Source organism: Ctenopharyngodon idella, chromosome 9 (assembly GCF_019924925.1).
Source record: "Ctenopharyngodon idella isolate HZGC_01 chromosome 9, HZGC01, whole genome shotgun sequence".
Lineage (NCBI taxonomy): Eukaryota > Metazoa > Chordata > Actinopteri > Cypriniformes > Xenocyprididae > Ctenopharyngodon > Ctenopharyngodon idella.
Window position 1 is genome coordinate 35,119,988 of NC_067228.1, and position 20,134 is coordinate 35,140,121.

General features: G+C 43.5%; 3 protein-coding genes across 4 annotated transcripts in view; 1 reads left to right on the forward strand and 2 right to left on the reverse strand.

The window, feature by feature from the left end:
- The window catches only part of LOC127518875 (sacsin-like), a 110,390-nt gene extending 90,407 nt beyond the window's left edge, over positions 1 to 19,983 (reverse strand). Inside the window, exon 1 of the mRNA XM_051906091.1 lies at positions 19,284 to 19,983. Coding sequence (XP_051762051.1) covers positions 19,284 to 19,846 — 563 coding nt within the window. The 5' untranslated portion in view covers positions 19,847 to 19,983. The remainder of the gene's footprint in view (positions 1 to 19,283) is intronic.
- The window catches only part of LOC127518740 (sacsin-like), an 83,916-nt gene that overhangs the window by 55,988 nt on the left and 7,794 nt on the right, over positions 1 to 20,134 (reverse strand). The window lies entirely within an intron of this gene.
- The window catches only part of LOC127518741 (gastrula zinc finger protein XlCGF8.2DB), a 68,992-nt gene that overhangs the window by 34,059 nt on the left and 14,799 nt on the right, over positions 1 to 20,134 (forward strand). The gene's annotated exons all lie outside the window — the stretch shown is intronic.

A 20,134-nucleotide genomic window follows, 5' to 3' on the forward strand; every position in this document is an offset into this window, starting at 1 on the left:
TTCTTTTCGTTTTGAATTATTTCGTTTAAAAGTAGACATTTCAAGCTTTCTGTAGATATATTTGTCATGTCTGCAAGGCAAGCAGCCTATACGCTGAGTTTCAGTTCATTTAGCCTATAAGACACGCTCCAGTTCACGTGCAAGTGATCGCGCCCGCGCCTCCATGTCATGATTATATTGTCTGCTATATTTGCTTCTTATTTGTTTATTAATCCAGGCAATTGGTTAATTAAACAATGATTAAAATTAAGATACATTTTTTACAAAACGAAGTTGACTTAAAAGAAAGGCTTTTTACAAATCAAAACTCCTTTAACGGCTACCACGTATAGTGCAGTACAGAGAAATTTCATGTCGTGAGCAAGAGCGGATCATGTCACGAGTCGTTTGTTGGCCAGTTATGGTCTGTGCAATAAATATTAAAAGTTCTAAACCATCTATTGTGTTTTATTGTTCTATGTATAGTAATGATAATATTTACAATAATATATTGAATTTGATAGGTGTCTCACATTGTTTTATAATAATATTTTTTTCTATTTAGGGTCCATTTCACTCATTTAACGGATTTAATATTGGGAGCATCCAAGTTATTTGACATATTTGGAAAAAAAAAAAAAAAGTAACGCAATAGTTACTTTCCCTGGTAATTAGTTACTTTTATAATGATATAACTCAGTAACTAACTATTTGTGAGAAGTAACTAGTTACTATAACTAATTACTTTTTTTTTTTTTTTTTTAAATAATGTGCCCAACACTGAAAATGTAGGCCTTCCCCTGATTTTAATTAATTGAATGTCTGTGTTAAATTTAAACACTCAGGGCTTGTGTGTGCTGCCAAATGCACTGAAAAGCATTTATGGTAAACTAAAATACTTTTAAATTCTTCTAAAGTCATTTCTGTTGAAACTTGTGTTTAAAGGGGTCATGACATAAGAAAATCAAATTTTCATTGGTCTTTTGATATATAAGAGGTCTTTGTATCATTATTACATCCTGCAAGTTCCATAAATTAAAACATCCTTGTCATCAATAAAAAATAAACATTTATATAATCAAGCTACATTTGGTGTCAGCGAGAAACTGGTGAGAAACTGATGTAATCAGGACGAATCAAAAACACTTTCCGCATGCCAAGAATGCTGTTGATCAAGCTTCACTTACCTGGAAGCATTCATTAAGACTTCCTTAAGAAGTATAAATTCTTCAGTATAAATATCTTTCTCTCTTGTATTTATTTTTCCGACAGCCATTTTTTCTTGCATTGTAGATATGTGGCTTTCACTACATGAATACGCCTCCCATCTTCTCAATCTCTCCTCAGTGCTGTGTTCACATGGACTAATCTACTGGTGGTGGTCGTGGAGCTTGAGGGGTCAGAACAGGAAGCCATGGATCTTGTTGCCCTGGTGACCAATGTGGTTCTGGAAGAGCACTATCTCATAGTAGGAGTTGTTGTGGTAGTGGACCCTGGAGTCATTCCTATCAACTCCAAAGGGGAGAAGCAGCGGATGCACTTGCTTTCTCTCCAACTAGCTGTTTTATTCAATCACACTTGTTCTGCACATACGACACATGCGTGTTGAATGTTCCCTGTGTGTGAGGAGGACCGGCCCAAATGGGCAGAGGAGTGCCTGGTGTCAAAAGCAGGGTCCAGATTCCAGGACAATTGTATTTTCAAGGGCATGTGAAAATGTGTAATGAATTTCATTTCACAGCATTACAGCATTACCTTAAATGTTTTCATATGCCTGTGGATTGATAATTTGTATTTAATCCCCCCTCCCCCATTCTTTATTAAATGGATTCATTCATGTGTGAGCTTTTAGACTGTGCAGGATAGGAATGAGGGTAATAACAGTGAATAGACGGAGAGTCTTATTCAGGTAATTTAAGTATTTAAAGAAAAACTGACCACTGCAGGTGAGGGCTTTAATTCTTCTTTTCATTACTGTGTTAAAGAGTGATAATTGCTTGTAATTTCATACGCACTGTACACCGCGTTGGCCAGCACTGTATAGACGACTTCTAACAATGCTTTCTTTTATTGTGTTCATTACGTTAAGGAAAGGCAGTGCGCCTGCTGTAATTATGTACAGAATTTGTGTAATAAGATATTACTGGGACACCAGAAAAATATGAATACTTTTGGCATGGAGGAAACCAGATCCTGCTCAAATCGAAGTTTCATTTCTTGATCAAACGGGAACAACATGAGTCACTACTTATGTAATATTTTATATTGCAATAGACTCAAAAAATGGTTTTGCTGCAAGCACTGTAAAGGAAGATTGTGTGACTATTAATGTTCAATTTGTTTTTGCAGTTCTGTCATTTAGGGAATATTTGGTTGACACAGCTTTTGACTTCTGTTAATAATTCTTAATAAAAAACATACATTTAAATTACTGACAATAAAATTTTGATTCTAATGTCATTTTTAATGCACATTTTGCAGACACACTTATCCAAAGCAACTTACATTGCATTCAAGACATATTTTATTTAATGCATTCCCTGGGAATCGAACCCATGACCTTGACATAGCTCTACTGTTTGCTACAGGAATGTCCAGTATACAATAATATAAATGTTACATATAATTGTAAGCAAGAGGAGAACCAGACTCAGAACCAGGATTATCAAAACATGATTACAAAGAATTAAGTATTTCCAGTATGTATAGTAGCAGTACTAAACAGATAAAAAAAAGATCAGCATTGTTACTTGAACAGATTCTCAATGGAATGACTCAATAGTCAGTAGTTTTAAGCTATTTCAAGAAATGTATTCTTCTATTTCTTCTAAAAGCTTTGTTGCAATATCCAATGCCTGTCTGGCATTATTAACACTGAACTGCTTGTTTGGAATGTGAGGAAATTGGTGATGGTTCGGATACTGGGTTTTTTTGCCATCAACACCAAGTTCAGTCAGTTGCCTCACAGTGTTGGGTAAAGAAGTCAGCTGTGAGCTGTAATGGGACACCTGCTGAGCAAGGCTAGTTATTGAGCAGTTGTTGGGATGCTGTCCACTTCTCTTGTACATTGCTGCTATCAGGGCCTTTTCCACAGCCTGATGCACCTTGAACAGACACCACTCTGAGCAATCTCCTCCAGTGTCGTTGTGAGCTGCTCTGATGTCACATTGAGCCTGTTCAAACCAGCGTTGTGCTTCTCCTCTGTTTGGCCTTGGTGTTTCTCTGTGGTATGACCAAAAGTTATAATGCCTTCTAGAGTAGTTTTGATAGAACCTCTCGCGTCCCCTCCTGTGGCTTCGTGCCTCGGTGTTCCACATGTCATAGAAATCTCGAAAGTCTCTCCAGGTTGAGGATGTGCTATGTGCAGTTTTCCCTTGTCTTTTTTCCTCAATTCTGTTTTGCAGGTATTTAAATGCCTCATTGGCAAGTTCTTCGTTGCCTGGGTTTTTGTCTGGATGCCACCGGAGGTAGAGACGTTTAAGGGCTTTTTGTTTGTCCTCACTTGACATATTCCAGATTTCATTTAAGCTTTGGTCAATTTCTCTTTTAATCTCTTCAAATGTCTCCGGAAAGACTGTTTTGAGTGGAGGTCTGGATGTCAAAAGACGTTCTATATCTGTGCAAGTGGACCCTGTTGACACAGTTGCCTTCTTTTCCCGTTTAAATTGGTAAAGGGCAAGAGAGCTTACTTCAATGAAGTCATCACTGCCAACTTGTATTTTATATCTGGCTGGAAATTTTCTCATTTGTCCCAGTGGATCATCCAGTCCGTTGATAACAATGGCATAAAAATATTCACCAGATTCATCCTTGCTGAAGCCCACATACTCTCCACTTTCAAAGTTGTTAAGGAAGCTCATATCAAGGCAGTCATGCCATTCTTCAGGAATGCGACATCCAGGTTTCGGTAAGGCACTGTGTCCTTCCTCCTTGTGACCACTGTTATGAATGCCATGATTTGCCAAGGTTTTCTCAACATCCTCCATGTTATCACACAGCAGAAGTTGCCCAAGGACTGGAAGGCTTGAGATGGTCAGACAGTTCTTTAGAAGAGCATTGATTTCTTTAGTAAGACACATATTAACTTCATTTACTACTTTGAAGGCCATGTCATCATTGTGTTTCAAGTAGAAACTGCATCCATCTTTCTGTTTTTTTACATAAACATCTGTTTCAGCCTTACTACCTTCAAGTGGCTCATGTTTTAACAAAAGTTCAGTTTGAAGAGTTTTGCAACAGATAATTTGAATCTTAGAAAAGGTTTCTTCACACTTTCCTGCAGCTTCAGGCTGTGAAACCACACCTTTGCTGTCTTCTCTGATGAGACAGACTAGCCCATGAAGAAATGCAGCAGAAGACAAGTGTTTGTCAAACCAGCCACTGAATTCACATTCCCCTTCATCACAATATTGGACACTTGCTCCCTCCAGATTTTCAGAAATTACATCTGAGAGAAATTTGGGGCGAACTTGCTGGGGAAGGAGCTGCAACAATGTTTGATGTTCATAGTGATCATCTCCAAGATAACAGCAGTTTAATTTTTCCAGCAGTTTCAGCTTGGTTTCCAAAGGACCCTCAAGTCTTTCAGGCTGGAAGACTGTGTCATTGAAAAACAAAGTGCTGGATTCATAGAGTCTTTCATCTGTCGATGGAAGATAAAGTGGATCGTTTTGGAAAGAGGTTTTGTCCTGTTCCTCTTTCAGCAGGCAAAACAGCTGTTGTACAACACGCTTCACAGCTTTCTGCTGATTTGCCTGAAGGCTGTCTTTGTCAAAAATATCACAATAGATTTCTTGAAGAACAGTGATATATTGATTGACTGCAGGCCTCTCCTTTACACCAATCTTTTTGAAGAAATCTTCAAATTTCGTATAATTTGAGGGAATGCGGTACAAATAAGGCCTAAACTCAAGATCATGTTGTAACACAAGTGCTGTCTGTTTGGCCTTACAAGTTTTGTCCTTTTTTCCACCAAGATAATGGGGAGGTCTGAGAACAGAGAGGCATCAAAATTTATTGACTGTAGGTATGCGTATGATTTGCTAAATACTTTTTCTCTTGTGTCCAACAATCTGTCACTGTGGCACTGAGAAGTACAGATGTTTTTCAGATTAGCAGCTATTTGTTCAGGAGGTGGAGTCTCTAAGGCTCCGGCATCCTTCATTTTCTTCATAAGATGTGGAGAGCAGCGTTCTGAAGGTAGGATTGGCATAGATGTCCATATCAGATAATGGTGATCACTGTATCTGTCAATAAGTGATCCACTGATTGCAACAAGCTCCCTCTCTTGCGCAAAGGCCTTATGATAATCACAAAGTTTTTGCTGAATTTCCATTGGGAATACGAATTTAATGTTAGCAACACTGTTCAGTAAATTTGAGTTTTTGTGATTACTCTTTGACAAAACAGTCCTAAACAGGAGATTTGATCTTTCCTTAAGAACATTTAGAGGAGTGTTGCCTCTAGTTTCAGATTCAATTTGTTTTGCAAACTGAATGATTTCCTCATCAGACACTTCATGTTTCAATCCAAGGTTCTTTAAGAGACGATGTGCTTCAATACTTTTATCTCTGAAAATCTCCCAAAATGTTTCTGGCACAAATCTCTCTTTTGGAAGCATTACCCTGTAAAGGGATACGCTGTCATCATAGAAGTATGAAGCCACCTGAAGAGAGCAATGGATGTCTCGAATAAATCTGACATCTCTCAATGCAGAGACGACCCTGGGGTCCACTGGTCCAAGTTCCACTAAAAACCGCATTAAATCAAGAAGCTTGGCCTCATTCATCATGTGCACAGAAGGAAGAATAAACTGTACACAGAATTCCAAGTCATTCAGAACTTTAATGTTTAGATGTTCTGCCAATTCTAGGTTCACCCAGGTGTTCTTCAGGAAAATACTGTCACATCCTTCAACCTGGTACAATTTTGGAAAATCAGTGTAATGCAAAGAATTCAGGATAAATACCATTCTGTGTGAATCAATCTTTTTCCGTTTTCCAGTTATTGACTCAAACAGGGGCAAGGACTTGAGCATCCACACATGTTGACTCTTGTTATTGGAATCTCTGATCCCATGTTGTAAGAAGCTTTGAAGATCTACACATTCTTCCTTAGACAGCTCCTCAAACTGTGAATGAGGTACATGATAAACCTGCCCCAAAACAGCACTACTGTCTCCTGTTTGCAGGAGTTCTGGATTCATATACTTGAGACGGAACTCAAGTCTGAGATCACCGAAAAAGCTGAGGTCTAAATTCATGAACCCCAGTTTTATGAGAATGGATGCTATTTTTTTATTTTGATACTGAATCACTTTTGATATGTTCCCCATTGTTTGTAAGAAATGTGCGTTATTTTGACTGGGGCAGATTACTGGTAAGATAGGGCTGTTTTCAAAGTGCTTCTTTATCTCACTGAAGACATTCAGGCTTCCATTTTGGTAGCTTTTCTCTTGATCATCAAAGAAGCTCCATAATGTTTTCAGCCATTTGATCATCTCTGTCTCCGCTTTGTAAAGCTGGCACCTTTGATCAGGTAATGACTGACTGAGCAGTTCAGCAAGTTCTGGTTTCAAATATGTTGCTGCTATGTCAATTGTTAAGTCCTTAATAAACTTTCCCTCACACAGAATTTGGACATGATTTCTATTGACATAACTATCTGCAAACATTTCCTGATGTCCTTGGAAAAGACTGTTAAATCTTGATATCAGCTTTGGGGATTTAGAGTCAAAGACTCTTAACATCTGATCTTGCGTGAGAAGAAGAGGCAGCCCTATTGAGGTCATGGACATTTTTCTCATCGGCATTTGTCAAGCAGAAGCTCAGAAGTTTCAAACATCTTTTTTTGTTTTTGATCCATGTGTGGTTGATGGGCAAAGGCAAATCACTATTTGTCTGGAAAGGGTCATTCAGCGATCTTTGCTTCAGGAAATTCATCACTGTCGAAGCACTGACTTCTGTCACATTCACACCAGCTGATTTGAAGTTGTCTTTTATTTCATGCATTTTATAAGAGTTTGGCACTAATTTCATCCCAGTGTCATCTAAAATTTCGAAAATTCCATCATTTTCATTACTTATAAAATATGGACAATTTTCTGAATGTGGTTTAGATGGACTGCACCAGGTAACTGTGTATTTTTGTTGTGAAAGGTAAGATGACTCAACAGAAAAAGCATGTACAGTGGGTATAACAGGAAGGTCACGTTGGCTGATTGATTTATAGACCTCATGTATCATTTCATGCCAGACTTTGTCTACTTTCTGTAAAATGCATGGAAAGTAATTAAGGCAAGAAGTTGCTAGCTGTAACTCGAGGTATACAAGACCTGTAGGTTTATCCTTCTTCATGACTGAACACAGATGTAACAGGAGGTCAGCATAAAGTGGTGAAATGATGTTTACTTTCAGTGACTGGTTCCACTCTGTCTTCAGACTATCACCATCTTCTTTCCACAAGTCCCTTCTAGAAGAATCTACTTCAAAATTTGCATTCACATGGACTGGTAAGCCAGTTTGTCCAGGTAAGGGCAAAGAACAAAATGCCTTGCCAGTAAATGTTTGGTTAAATGAGCTTTTCCTACATGCAGCCAGAGCAGCTTGAGGAACTTTAAAATGATCTTGCTTGTTTTTTTGCTCATCGATTTGTTTTGAGAAGCCAAAGCGCTCTGCAATGACCCACTGACTTTGTTTTTTTCCAGATGAGATTTGCATGTCATAGATGCTTGTGAAGGGTTCTGCTGATCCTGACAAGAGGGATTCTCGAACATGTCTGTGAAAGTTTTCCTTGCTTGCCATGCTCTTCTCTGTGTAGTTCTTTTCAATAAGGAAATAATTTTTTCTTTCCTTTCCATTTTCACTGATCTCTAAGAACTGTATTTTTGTGATGTGCTTCAAGAAGAGAATTAGTCCTTCAGGATCTTCAGTCAAGGCATAATAAAGTTCCTTCATGTCACGGTCTGTGACTGTATGTCTAGATATTTCAGATCTTTCTGCCATTTTCTCTGTCCTGAGAGGGAGCCTAAACATGGTTCCAGATTTAAGTTTAAACATATCTGGAAGAAAGGTATGATAAACATCCTCAAAAGATTTTTTTAATTCATCATCAATTGAGAACTTGCAGCCTGGGGACTGTTTTGTTACACCTTCCACATATTTTAGATTTGGATCAGAAATGCAGAGCCATTTGTCACCAGTCAGGATAGATGGGCAATCCGTCAGATGATACACAGAATTGAAGCCAAGTCCATATTTTCCAGTTCTCCCTAAAGTGCCATGTTTTCCTCCTTCCCCCAGCTGCTGAATACCTTGCAGATCAGCATCAGAAAATGTTCTGTTGTTGTACACACAAAGAGCCGGGCCTTGAACTAGTTCCCATTTCTTTCCAAATATCTTTTTTGTCTTATGTTGTCTTTTGTCCCACACAAAGTGAATTTCTGTTGCCTGTGCATCATCAGCATTTTGAATGAGCTCTTTCAGAATATCCTTTTTAGATGGATATGCATCAATTATATTTTTTATTCGGACAGTTAGTTTCTCAGTTTGTCCAAATTCTTTGGCATGAAAGGGAAACCCACTGACTAAATGACTCTTCAGAGTATGGTGTCTTGTTGTCATTACACCAAAATGACAGGCCACAGATCGAGGTATCAGATCATGGGCGAGCTTGATGCCAGCTGAGACAGGCATCCATGGGCTGTCATTAAATCTCAGCTCTCTAGAAGATGTCAACACACCTTTCTTATCAGGTATGAGACAGTTTGTAAGCTTTTCATCTTTGATTTTGTATAGCCCTTTCATGAGTATTGTGACACACTTATGGAGGTCTGACATGGAAAGAGGTTGAGATCCATATAAAGCCTTAATTTCATTAAGTGCTACGACAAATTGCTCTTTTGTGAATTGTTTGTTGACACCAAGGCAGTCCCAGAGCCTCTCAAATTTGGAGAAGATGACTGGAAGCACATAGAGATATGGCTTCTCCTCAAATTCTACACTTCTGGCCACTGACCTCACATTTACAAAGTGATCCTCAATGAAAATGAATGGAAATGATTTTGCATGGCCAATAATGGGATTGGGATCTTTCTGCTTCAACAAGTAATTGTTTAGATATTCATAGCAAGACTGAGCAATGCTGAAGAGAACCGTCTTTTCGAATGCATTGCAGTGTTGGTGTGCTTTTAACAGCTGCTGAAGCACTGTCTCAACTGGTGGATTTGTCAGTACTCTTAATTTTTGGAGAACTGGATCATAATTGTGTATTTGAAGAATTGAATGATCAACTGTGAATTCAGTCATGCTTACTAAATTGTGACAAATGTCACTGTAAACTTCAGAGGGTTTTTTGAGAACAGTGGCTTTCTTGTTTTGCTGAACTAAAGGAACTACGGCAGGAAGGAATGGTATTTGAGACAGTGTTTGCCAGTGCAGAGAATTTGCATCTTCTGAGGAGTCTTTCATTGACTCCACAAGGCACTGGAGACGTGTACGGCATTTTGATTTTTCCTGTTGCCAAACACTGGATATCTTCCCTGCTCTTTCTATGATGTCCTCTAAAGTGATGCAGTCACTCATCATTCCCAAATATGAAAGTCGTTGAATCCTTTTTGGTGAGAGAAAGTCATTTGCTGTTCCTTCAAGAAATCGTCCTTCCTTAAGTTCATACAAACAAGCCACTTTGCCAGAAGGATTCACAAGTCGCTTGATAAATTGAAGCTTCTTACAACTCTGTGTTGGAATGCAAGGGTAACTTTTCAGTTGGTCATCAACAGCAGGATCATTCAAGTCAATGGCATTCAGCACAAGAGTATTTCTGCTGTGTGTGTCCACAGAACTCAAGTTCTTAAAAACAATGTTGTAAAACTCAGGCCAGCTGATTGTTCTCTGTTTGATCTCTGTCTTGAAGCCACAATCGATAAAACTCTGTTTTACCCACGATGGAAGAGAAACAACCCTGGAATATGAAGCTCCCAAACTCAAGAACACTTTCATGGCAATGTTTCGAATTACTCGGTTCTCCTCAATTTTTTGATTCAGAAATCTCACCGTGTCCATTGAACACCAATTTTGTCCATTGCTGAAAAGTTCCAGAGATTTGCCATTGGCATTCTGCACAACAGCTGAGTAGAATGACTTAACCATGGGTAAAAATGCTTTGCTTACTGTCTGTGTGTTAGGCCAGAATGTATAGAAGGAATAGTTCTGGATATGTCCATTTTGGGCCATTTTTTTCAGCTCAAGCAGTGTAGTAATGTAAGCAGAGGTAACGGCATCTTTCAGTAAAGCTTTGTTCCACTCAGACTTCACTCCTTTTTCCCAAAGACTTTTCCTATTAGATGTGACTGCAAAATTTCCATTCACATGGACTGGAAGACCTGTCTCAATTGAGAGAGGAAGAAAGCAAAAAGCCTGGCCAAAGAGGCTATCATCAGGGGACCATGCATTAGTTTTTGCCTCTCTATGCAAAGGTACAGCTATGCCTCCAATTGGAAATGAAAACACATGTTCTTGGTTATTTCTTCTCCGGAACATTTGCAAAGAATCATGCGTCCCAAAACATGAGTACAAAAGCCAGTACTGGGTGAGGGATTTCTCTGAGTGCTCTTGAACTATTTTAACAATGTGTGCTTTGTTAGCATCAATAATGTTGTGGCATTTGATATCACTATTTCTGAAGGTGTTCTCGACCTCTTGGAGAAGTGTGTCATTCGAGACAACAAATGAATTCATGACTTCTCTGGATATTTTGAGAGGAGTCTGAATCTGATCATTCCATGGAGGAGTCGAAGTGTTTTCAGGGACAATTTGAAGGGACAGTGATGTAATGCTTTTCAGAAATAGTAGGTGTGTTTGTGAGTTGTCAGTCAAATGATTTTTAAAACTCCTAATTCGCTCTTCATCATATACCTTTGAACTGATCTCTGACTTGTTGGCCTCCTCCAGGGTGCGAAATGGTAATTTGATCAAGGTGCCATTGTAAGATTTCTTGCTGTTTTGCACTGACAGATCACAATCAAAAATTCCTTCATAAGATTTAAACTGTCCGGGAAACCTTTTGTACAGTCGTTCCTGGAATGGGTCAAGTCTAATTCCTGGGTTTCCTTTGCTGACTATGTGCTTTTCTAAATGGGTGACATTTGGATCAAGAATAAGTAGGGTTTTCCCACTCAAAATCGAGGGAATATCACTCACATGGTAAACAGCATTAAATCCAAGCCCAAACTTCCCAATCATCTCGACTTTGTTTTCCTTTGATGCTGATCCCACTTTGACAATGTTTCTCCAATCTTCTTCTGAAAAAAGCTCATTGTTGAAGATCCAAAGGCATGGTCCATTGCAGAGGGCCATTCCATGATCAAAGAGTGTTTCAGGAGGGTCTGTGTGTTTTCTGAAGTCAAGGAGGAATTTACACGTGGTTGCCCCAGCATCCTCAGCATTTTGTAGGAGTTCTTTAAAAATGTCACTTTCTTCTTCATACTCTTTAAGAATGTTTTTAATTCTTTGAGTAATTGGTTCAGATTGTCCACACTGTTCTATACCAAAGGACTCTTGTTCTGCTTGTATGAACTGTGGTTTTAAGATGCGAGTACTTAAGAATGGGACTTTCAACCATCTTGCAGTGACAGGTAGAACTTCTTCATGAATGATATAGAACTCCTCATTGTCTTGTTTCAGGTCATCAAGTCCTTCAGCACTGATGTCACAGAAGACTGTTTTGGACAAAGACTGCAGAGTAAAGTTTTTATTTTGTGCCATAACAGGCACAGGGGTACTGTCCTTTAAAAGCTTCTTATTCTTTCGCATCCAGTCAAGAATGGCAATTGACACTTTAAGTTCTGTCAAGTTTCCATGAGGAGGATACCTGCAGTCAATTCTTTGTTTTATGTCATGGAGTATGTCTTCAATCTCCTCAACGGACAGTGTTTTCTTCACACCAAATTTTGTTAGCAGGTTTTCATATTGCAAAAATTCTTCAGGCACTTTCTTGATGTAGCGGCTTAGATCTAATTCAGGTGGATACGTTAAAACTATATCTCCTGGACAGACAAACTCACTTTTATTCCATATCCAGGGGATGCTTTTTGTGTCCAATAAATTAGTGAAATTTCTCATGTTGTCTTGCATGAATTTGTAAATATTGTGCAGCTTGGTTTTAAACTGAAAATCTGAATTTGGGTTGACCATTGATCTCAGTGCAGAGATGTTCTCCAAGACATTTTCAGCAGGAGGGGGCTCATAAAGTCCAAGATTTTTGCAGACATGTCCTGTTAGCTCAGATGTAAGTGGCATTACATATCCAACAATTGAAGAATACATTGAATCCCTTACTTCAGCTGGCTTATAGAGACCTCTCTTAAGATTTTTACAAATGCTTCCATTCAAGAACTTTGGATTTTCACAGGGAATCCACTGCCTTTGCTTCAGCTTTTCTATCTGTGCCTTGGTGAATTTTGCAAGGAAATTATTCTCATTCAGGACTCGAACAAGAGTATGTGCTTTTTTGAATGCCTTATCTGGTGAGTGGACACAAAGCTTTTCAATATGATTTATGACTTGGAGTATGTTTTCTGTTGATATTTCTTTTTGCTCTGTCTTCAGGCCAAGGCGTTGTAAACTCTGAAGCATTTCCTGGGTCTTTGTGTAAATAGGTGGGGGGAAGAAATCTGCCTCAAAAAGATCCTGAAATGTCCTGTTTCTTGGATCAAAAACGTTTGAGACTTGTTTGTGTTCTCCATTAGTTGTCTCAATAAATTTGAAACTTTTGGTTTTCATGAGCAGCTGCTCACTCTGTGAGAGTAGAATGCTACCATTATTCAGTATCCAGGTCATTACTGTCTGTTCCTCACCTTTTTTGAAAGAGGATGCCTCAATGCAGTCAACCAAATGAACAGCCATCTTAGCTACATCTAAGAGTTCAATATTCAGAAGAGTCAAAAGTCTGCGATCAGCTTCATTTGCACACTGTACAATTGTGTCAGGCACTGGCAGATCCTTTGGAATGGCAGGATTGGTAGTTGAAACAACTGCTTGCTTTGATTGAACTGCAACATATTTCCCAGACATCATTCTGAAGATTGGCAACATGCACAGCAAGTTCTTTTCAGCATTTGAGAGAGAATCCAGAGAAGAGAGGTACACTTTCAACTTCTCTATTTCTGGTGATGAAGCAGAGGCAATGCCTTTGATGACCTGATCTCTGTGTGAGTTCACAAAGACTTGTAAGACACTTCTTGGTGAAGGTGGAAGAACATACCTCTCAATGTCATGATGTCTAAGACACCCATCTCTTTTTATGATTGTACACCCCACCATACTTAACACTTTCTGAACATGATCTGACAAGCTAGACAATGTGCTCCTCTGAAAAATCAAAGTTGTATTACTCTGCAACCTTGCTAACAATATAGAATTGCCTGAACTCTGTAGTGGCTCCAGTGGTACTAAAGGCACATCAATAAAGCTGTTTAACTCTATCGATTCAATGCTAAGAAACTTCCAGAATTCAGCTAGCCAGCTCTTTGGTGGATGATGATTTTCTGCTGTTTTCCATGTCACATGACCTTGGGACACCTTCCAGTCCATGGGTAAGTGCTTCTTGGTGAGTGCAACAACATGTTTAGAATCCAAATTGATTATGTTGTATGTGCCTGAAAAAAAAGTGAAATGAGTAAGACCAAATTTCACAAATGTGTAATATTAATTTCATATTATTATAAGCATTCACAATGAAAATATAAACAATTTTCTTACTCTTTGTTGCTAGTTTCCTTAGTTGCATAGTGCAAAAATGGCTCAGATCACTGGGTAAAAATCTTTCTTTACAAAATGGCAGCAATGTTCTAAACAACAAAAAAAAGATTATTAGTACTTTGACAACACAATATAAACACACTAAAGATTTCAAGTAAGAAAGAGAATGTCTAGGTTACTATTGTAACCCCCATTCCCTGAAGGAGGGAACGGAGACGTTACGTTGATACTGACGTAATGGAGTCTCGCTTGGGAGCCCAATCACCTCCAAGTGGTACAAAACGAGCCAACGGCATACTCACTTCCATTCATATTTTTGCTGAGGAGCCAAAACAATGATTCCAGCTGTTCAGAGGTGACTCAGGGCTATGGCAGGGGGATGTAACGTCTCCGTTCCCTCCTTCAGGGAACGGGGGTTACAATAGTAACCTAGATGTTCCCATTCAGTCAGTCACGTTCGACGTTACGTCGATACTGACGTAATGGGGTCCAATGGAAAACGGCATAGCAACTGAGCCACGTTATGAGTGTTAGGGAAGCAGATGCTGGTAAGCCGTAGCGTGCCCAAATGCAAGTACTACCACAGAGTCGTAACCCTCCAGCGTCCGGAGCCCAAGGAGGTCTTTCATGCCAGTGGGATGGAGAGGACAGGGCGTTACTCAGGGGCACAAGCGGACACCCGCGGCTATCTACGTGTAGACAGCACACGGGTGGACACCGGGTCCACTCGGAGATTATAAAGTCTCGCGAATGTGTTTGGTGTCACCCAGCCTGCAGCTTTGCAGATGTTTGCTACAGAGGCGCGGTGCGCCAACGCCTAGGAGGAGACAACACCGCGAGTGGAGTGAGCTCGCACCCGAGGGGGCACGGCTTGCCTTGGGACTGGTACGCCAAAGCGATGGCATCCACTATCCAGTGGGCCAACCTCTGTTTGGAGACAACCTTTCCCTTCTGCTGACCTCTAAAGCAAACAAAGAGCTGCTCAGAGCTTCTGAAGCTCTGTGTGCGGTCCACGTAAACGTGCAGGGCACGAACGGGACACAACAACGCTAGGGCTGGGTCTGCCTCCTCCAGGGGCAGCGCTTGCAAGTTCACCACCTGGTCCCAGAAGGGAGTGGTAGGAACATTGGGCACATATCCAAGCCGGGGTCTCAGGATAATGTGAGAGTAGACCGGCCCGAGTTCTAGGCACGATTCGCTGACCAAAAATGCTTGCAGGTCCCCAACCCTCTTAAAGGAAGCGAGCGCGGTCAGGAGCACTGTCTTCAACGACGGATGTTTCAGCTCAACTGACTCAAGGGGCTCGAAGAGAGCTCTCTGTAGGCCCACCAGAGCGATAGAGAGGTCCCAAGAGGGAATGAGGTGAGGCCTAGAAGGGTTTAACCTCCTGGCGCCTCTGAGGAACCTAATGATCAGGTCGTGCTTTCCTAGTGACCTGCCATCGACCACATTGTGATGTGCTGTGATGGCAGCCACATAGACCTTCAAGGTGGAGGAGGACAGCCTCCGCTCCAAGCCATTTTGAAGGAAGGAATACACGGCGCTGACCGGGCATTTTCGGGGGTCTTCCCGGCGGGAAGAACCCCACTCAGCGAACAGACTCCACATCATGGTATAAGTGAGCCTCGTAGAGGGGGCTCTAGCTGAAGTGCTAGTGTCAACTACCACGGGCGGTAGGCCACTTAAGTCGTCCGCGTCCCGTCCAGAGATTACACGTGGAGGTTCCAGAGGTCAGGACGTGGGTGCCATATGGTGCCCCGTCCCTGAGAAAGCAAGTCCTTTCTCAGGGGGATGCGCCAGGGAGGGGCTGTCGTGAGGAGCATCAGCTCTGCGAACCAAGTCCGGTTTGGCCAGTACGGCGCAACTATCAAGACCTGTTCCTCGTCATCCCTGACCTTGCACAGTGTCTGCGCGAGAAGGCTCACTGGGGGAAACGCATATTTGCGTAGGCCCCGGGGCCAGCTGTGTGCCAGTGCATCCGTGCCGAGCGTCTCCTCGGTCAGGGAGTAAAACAACTGGCAGTGAGCGGACTCCTGGGAGGCAAACAGGTCTACCTGTGCGTCCCCGAATCAGCTCCAGATCAGCTGGACCACCTGGGGGTGGAGTCTCTATTCTCCCGGGAATGTGATCTGTCGTGAGAGCATGTCAGCCGCACGATTGAGATTGCGATATAAATTGCGCGCAGCGACCTGAGTCGGCACTGACTCCAGAAGAGATGGCGGGCGAGTTGCGACATGCGACGGGAGTGTAGACCACCCTAGTGGTTGATGTATGCTACGGTAGATGTGTTGTCCGTCCAGACCAGTATATGCTTGTCGTGCAGCAGCGGTCGAAACCGGCGCAGGGTAAGGAGTACTGCTAGCAACTCGAGGCAGATGATATGCCAATGGCGTTGGGGTCCTGTCCAGGAGCCCGACACAGCCTGGCCACTGCATATGGCACCCCAGCCAGTGGTGGAGGCATCTGTTGTGACAACAACATGCCTGGACACTTGTACTAGGGGCACTCCAGCGTAGAAAAGCAAGGTCCGACCACGGGCTGAATGTACGGTGACAACTCGGTGTGATGACCACACGGAGTGTGCCATGGCGCCATGCCCACCTCGGGACTCGGTTGTGAAGTCAGTGCTGAAGCGGTCTCATATGAAGCATATATGCGGATGCCATATGCCCCAGGAGCCTCTGAAATTGTTTCAGTGGAACCGCTATTTTCTGCGAGAACGAATTCAGGCAGTTCAGCACTGACTGTGCACGCTCGTTGGTGAAATGCGCCGTCATGTTGACCGAGTCCAGCTCGCCCTCAGCTCCACACCAAGAAAAGAGATACTCTACACGGGGGAGAGGTTTCTCTTTTCCCAGTTGACCTGAAGCCCCAACTGGCTGAGGTGACTGAGCACCAAGTCCCTGTGTTCGCACAACTGCTCTCGTGACTGGGCCAGAATGAGCCAGTCGTTGAGGTAGTTGAGTATGTGAACGCCCACTTCCCTGAGCGGGGCAAGGGCACCTTCCGCGAGTTTGGTAAAGACGTGAGGTGACAGGGACAGCCTGAAGGGTAGGACCTTGTAATGATATGCTCGACCCTCGAACGCAAATCGTAGAAACGGTCTGTGTCGAGGGAGGATCGAGACATGAAAGTACGCATCCTTCAGGTCGATCGCTGCGAACCAATCCTGGGCGCGAGCGCGCGTGAGGATGTGTTTCAGCGTGAGCATCTTGAATGGGAGCTTGTGAAGGGCCCAATTCAAGACACGCAAATCCAAGATTGGCTGTAACCCCCCACCTTTCTTGGGTACTATGAAGTACGGGCTGTAAAACCCTGACTTCATCTCGGCTGGAGGGACAGGCTCTATTGCGTCCTTCGCCAGGAGGACTGCAATTTCTGCCCGCAGGACAGGGGCATCCTTACCTGCCACCGAGGTGTACAGGACGGCGCTGAACCAGCCTGGCAAACTGAATCGCACAGCTGAGTCTGACTGTCTGAATGAGCCAACAAGACGGGTTGGGGAGGCATAGCCACGCCCCCAAGCACCGTTCAAGTGGAACCATCCAGACAGCAGAAGTACCCATGGGAGGGGCAGCGTGGAGCACTGTGGCCCAACTCGGGGAGCAATGCGTCCCGAAGTAGAGGCTGTGAGTGGGGTGCACTCACATGGCTCTGAGTGTCCCGTGAGGGACGGGGCAGGGTGGCGTGGGGAGGCCGTGCGTCCCCAGGGCGCCAAAGCCCTGCCCATGGCGAAAGAGGGTGTGGCTGAGAGTGAGGAAGCGGTGTGTCGCACACTGACAGGGTCTGCCCAGATATTTGGGAAACTGCTCATTTATTGAAAAGGTGGGTACCGCTGGCTGTGAGGCCAGCGGCGGAACAGAAATAAAACGAAACACAGGATTCTCCACACGGCCCTCTCCCTAGGGAAGGAGTGGTGCCTTCACCATCTCCTGGGACAGAGCAGTTCCCTCCATCTCTGGGCCACCCGTCTCAGGGCCGCTTGGCAGACTTCTTTTTCGAGGGCTTAGCGGCCTGGGTGGGTTGCATCGCCTTCCTGCGGGAGGCTCGGGGAGGATGGGAAGGTTCCAATCTCCCAGGAGCCTGTGCAACCGCAGGGGGGTGCCCTTAGCGACGAGCAGGTCGGGGGCAAGCCCGAGGCGGAACGGTGGCAACATCACGCCGGGGCAGGATGTGTTTTATGGCCTCCGTCTGCTTTTGCACTGCCGAGAACTGAAGTCCTCGACAGTGTCGCCGAAGAAGCCGGCCTGGGAAATGGGGGTGTCAAGAAAGCAAACTTTGTCGGCTTTCTTCATTTCAGCCAGGTCCAACCAGAGATGTCGTTCCTGGACCACCAGGGTGGACATCGTCTGACCCAGGGCACTCGCCATGACTTTCGTCGCCGTGCGCAGTTCTTGCAGCAGCCCTGGCTCAGAACTACCCTCGTGCAGCTCCTTAAGAGCTTTCGCCTGATGGACCTGCAAGATGGCCAGGGCACCCAGAAACCAATCATCCAACCGCGAGCGCTCGGGACACGGTGGAGGGTTCCATTTGAGCCCGATGCCTGCGGCAGCCCGGGCAAGCATGGCCACCAACTCTGAATCCGATTCAGCCTGAACGACCACCCCGGAGGGCAGAGGTTCGGCCTCCTCATCCTCTTCAGAGTCCAAAAGCCCACTCCCCGATGCAGCGATCGACATCTGATCCTCATCCAGAGCACCGAAAGTGATGCGGGGAACCTCCGTAGAGAGTCCCGCGGCAGCAGACGGCAACTCGACGGAACATGGCGCGCTAGAGGAGTGGGAGGTTTGTGGGGGCGGGCCCAACGAAGAAGCTCCCACTGTGACCCACAGATCTCCCAGAGTGCTAACCAGACGAGCAGCTTTAGAGGCTGTGGCAGCTGGGTATCAACAGAGGGAACTCGTACCTTCATACCTTGGGGGCATGTACCATCCACGAGTGCTGACTCAGCATGCTGTTTGCCCAGGCATGTGAGACAGCGATCGTGGCCGTCAGATGAGGTCAGGAAACGACCGCATCCAGAAACACACGGGCGAAAAGACATATTGAAAAAGACGCTGAACACCCGTGCTGCTCTTTTAGGGAACGCTCTGACAGCTGAAGCGCTCAGGAATGAATGCTGCACTGTCCTGTGTCAGCGCGTCACCGCACGCACCGCTGAACTGCGCCTTCACTCCAGCCGAGAATCCCCACGAGCTTCGAGGCAGAAAGCAATGAAAATTGCTGTTTGAGGACAAACTCCAGATAGCAATTAAAATTGCTGTTTTGCTCTCTTAGTATTTAGAAATTTGCACTCTTCAAGGAAGGTGAAAGGATGAGCGAAAACATTTCGGTTCGGTCGCACTGATGAATGGAAGTGAGTATGCCGGTCCTATTTATCCTCGGATGCTGGGGGTGTGGCCCGGCATGTAAATCTCACTGGCCAATTCCCATTGGCTCGGTTTGTACCACTTGGAGGTGATTGGGCTCCCAAGCGAGACCCCATTATGTCAGTATCGACGTAACGCCGAACGTGACTGACTGAATGGGAACTATATCACACCTTACCTTGGAAACTTCTCATTGTCAATCAAAACAGTGTTCTGCACTCCTTTGCTAAATGAAGTGAAGGTTCCATCGCTAAGAGGCAGAAGCTTAAGACCTTGTAGTTCTTCGTACTTCTCATCACTGAGAGCAAATTCAAGAAGAGAGTATTTGTCATCCTTACTGATTTTTTCAACCTTACTTCTGTGAAGGACATCTCTAACATAAGATGGAGTCACCCATGTCAAGGTATCACTTTCAGGGAAGATTTCTTGAACATCTTTCAAAACATGCTCTGGGAGTGTGACCAGGTTTTCTCCTTCAGCAATCAATAATCTTGACACTGCAGACATTGTGTCACTACATATATTGTTGACTGGAAAAACTGCATTTGAGGGAGACACCCAGATTTTCTCATCATCAGCAAGGTGAAAGATCTTGTATTCAATTAGACTCTTCAGAGAGTCTGTTGCAACTTCATGCCATCTTTCTTTATGTACAGTCTTGGATAGGTCAGGCCAAAGATTGTACACAGTGGCAGCAGGCAGGGTTGAGTTTCTGGATAACTGAATGGCATCCAGGATCATCAAAAGATATACATGAGGAAGAATATCTTTTATAAGTAGCTCATTCCACTTTGCAGACTCATCATTCTTCTGATCCTCCTCTTGCCACTTAATAAACCTCCGATTATCTGTCAGGCCAAAGCAAGCATTGATGTGAATGGGAAGCCCAGTTTTGTTTGATTCATTATTTGGAAGTGGCAGAAAGCAACTTAGTCGCCCATTGCAAAGTGATCTGTCTTCATTAAATCGAAAAGCTGCATCAACTTGAGGGTAGAAGCTCAGCTTACTGGCTAGAGAGTCAATCTCTGG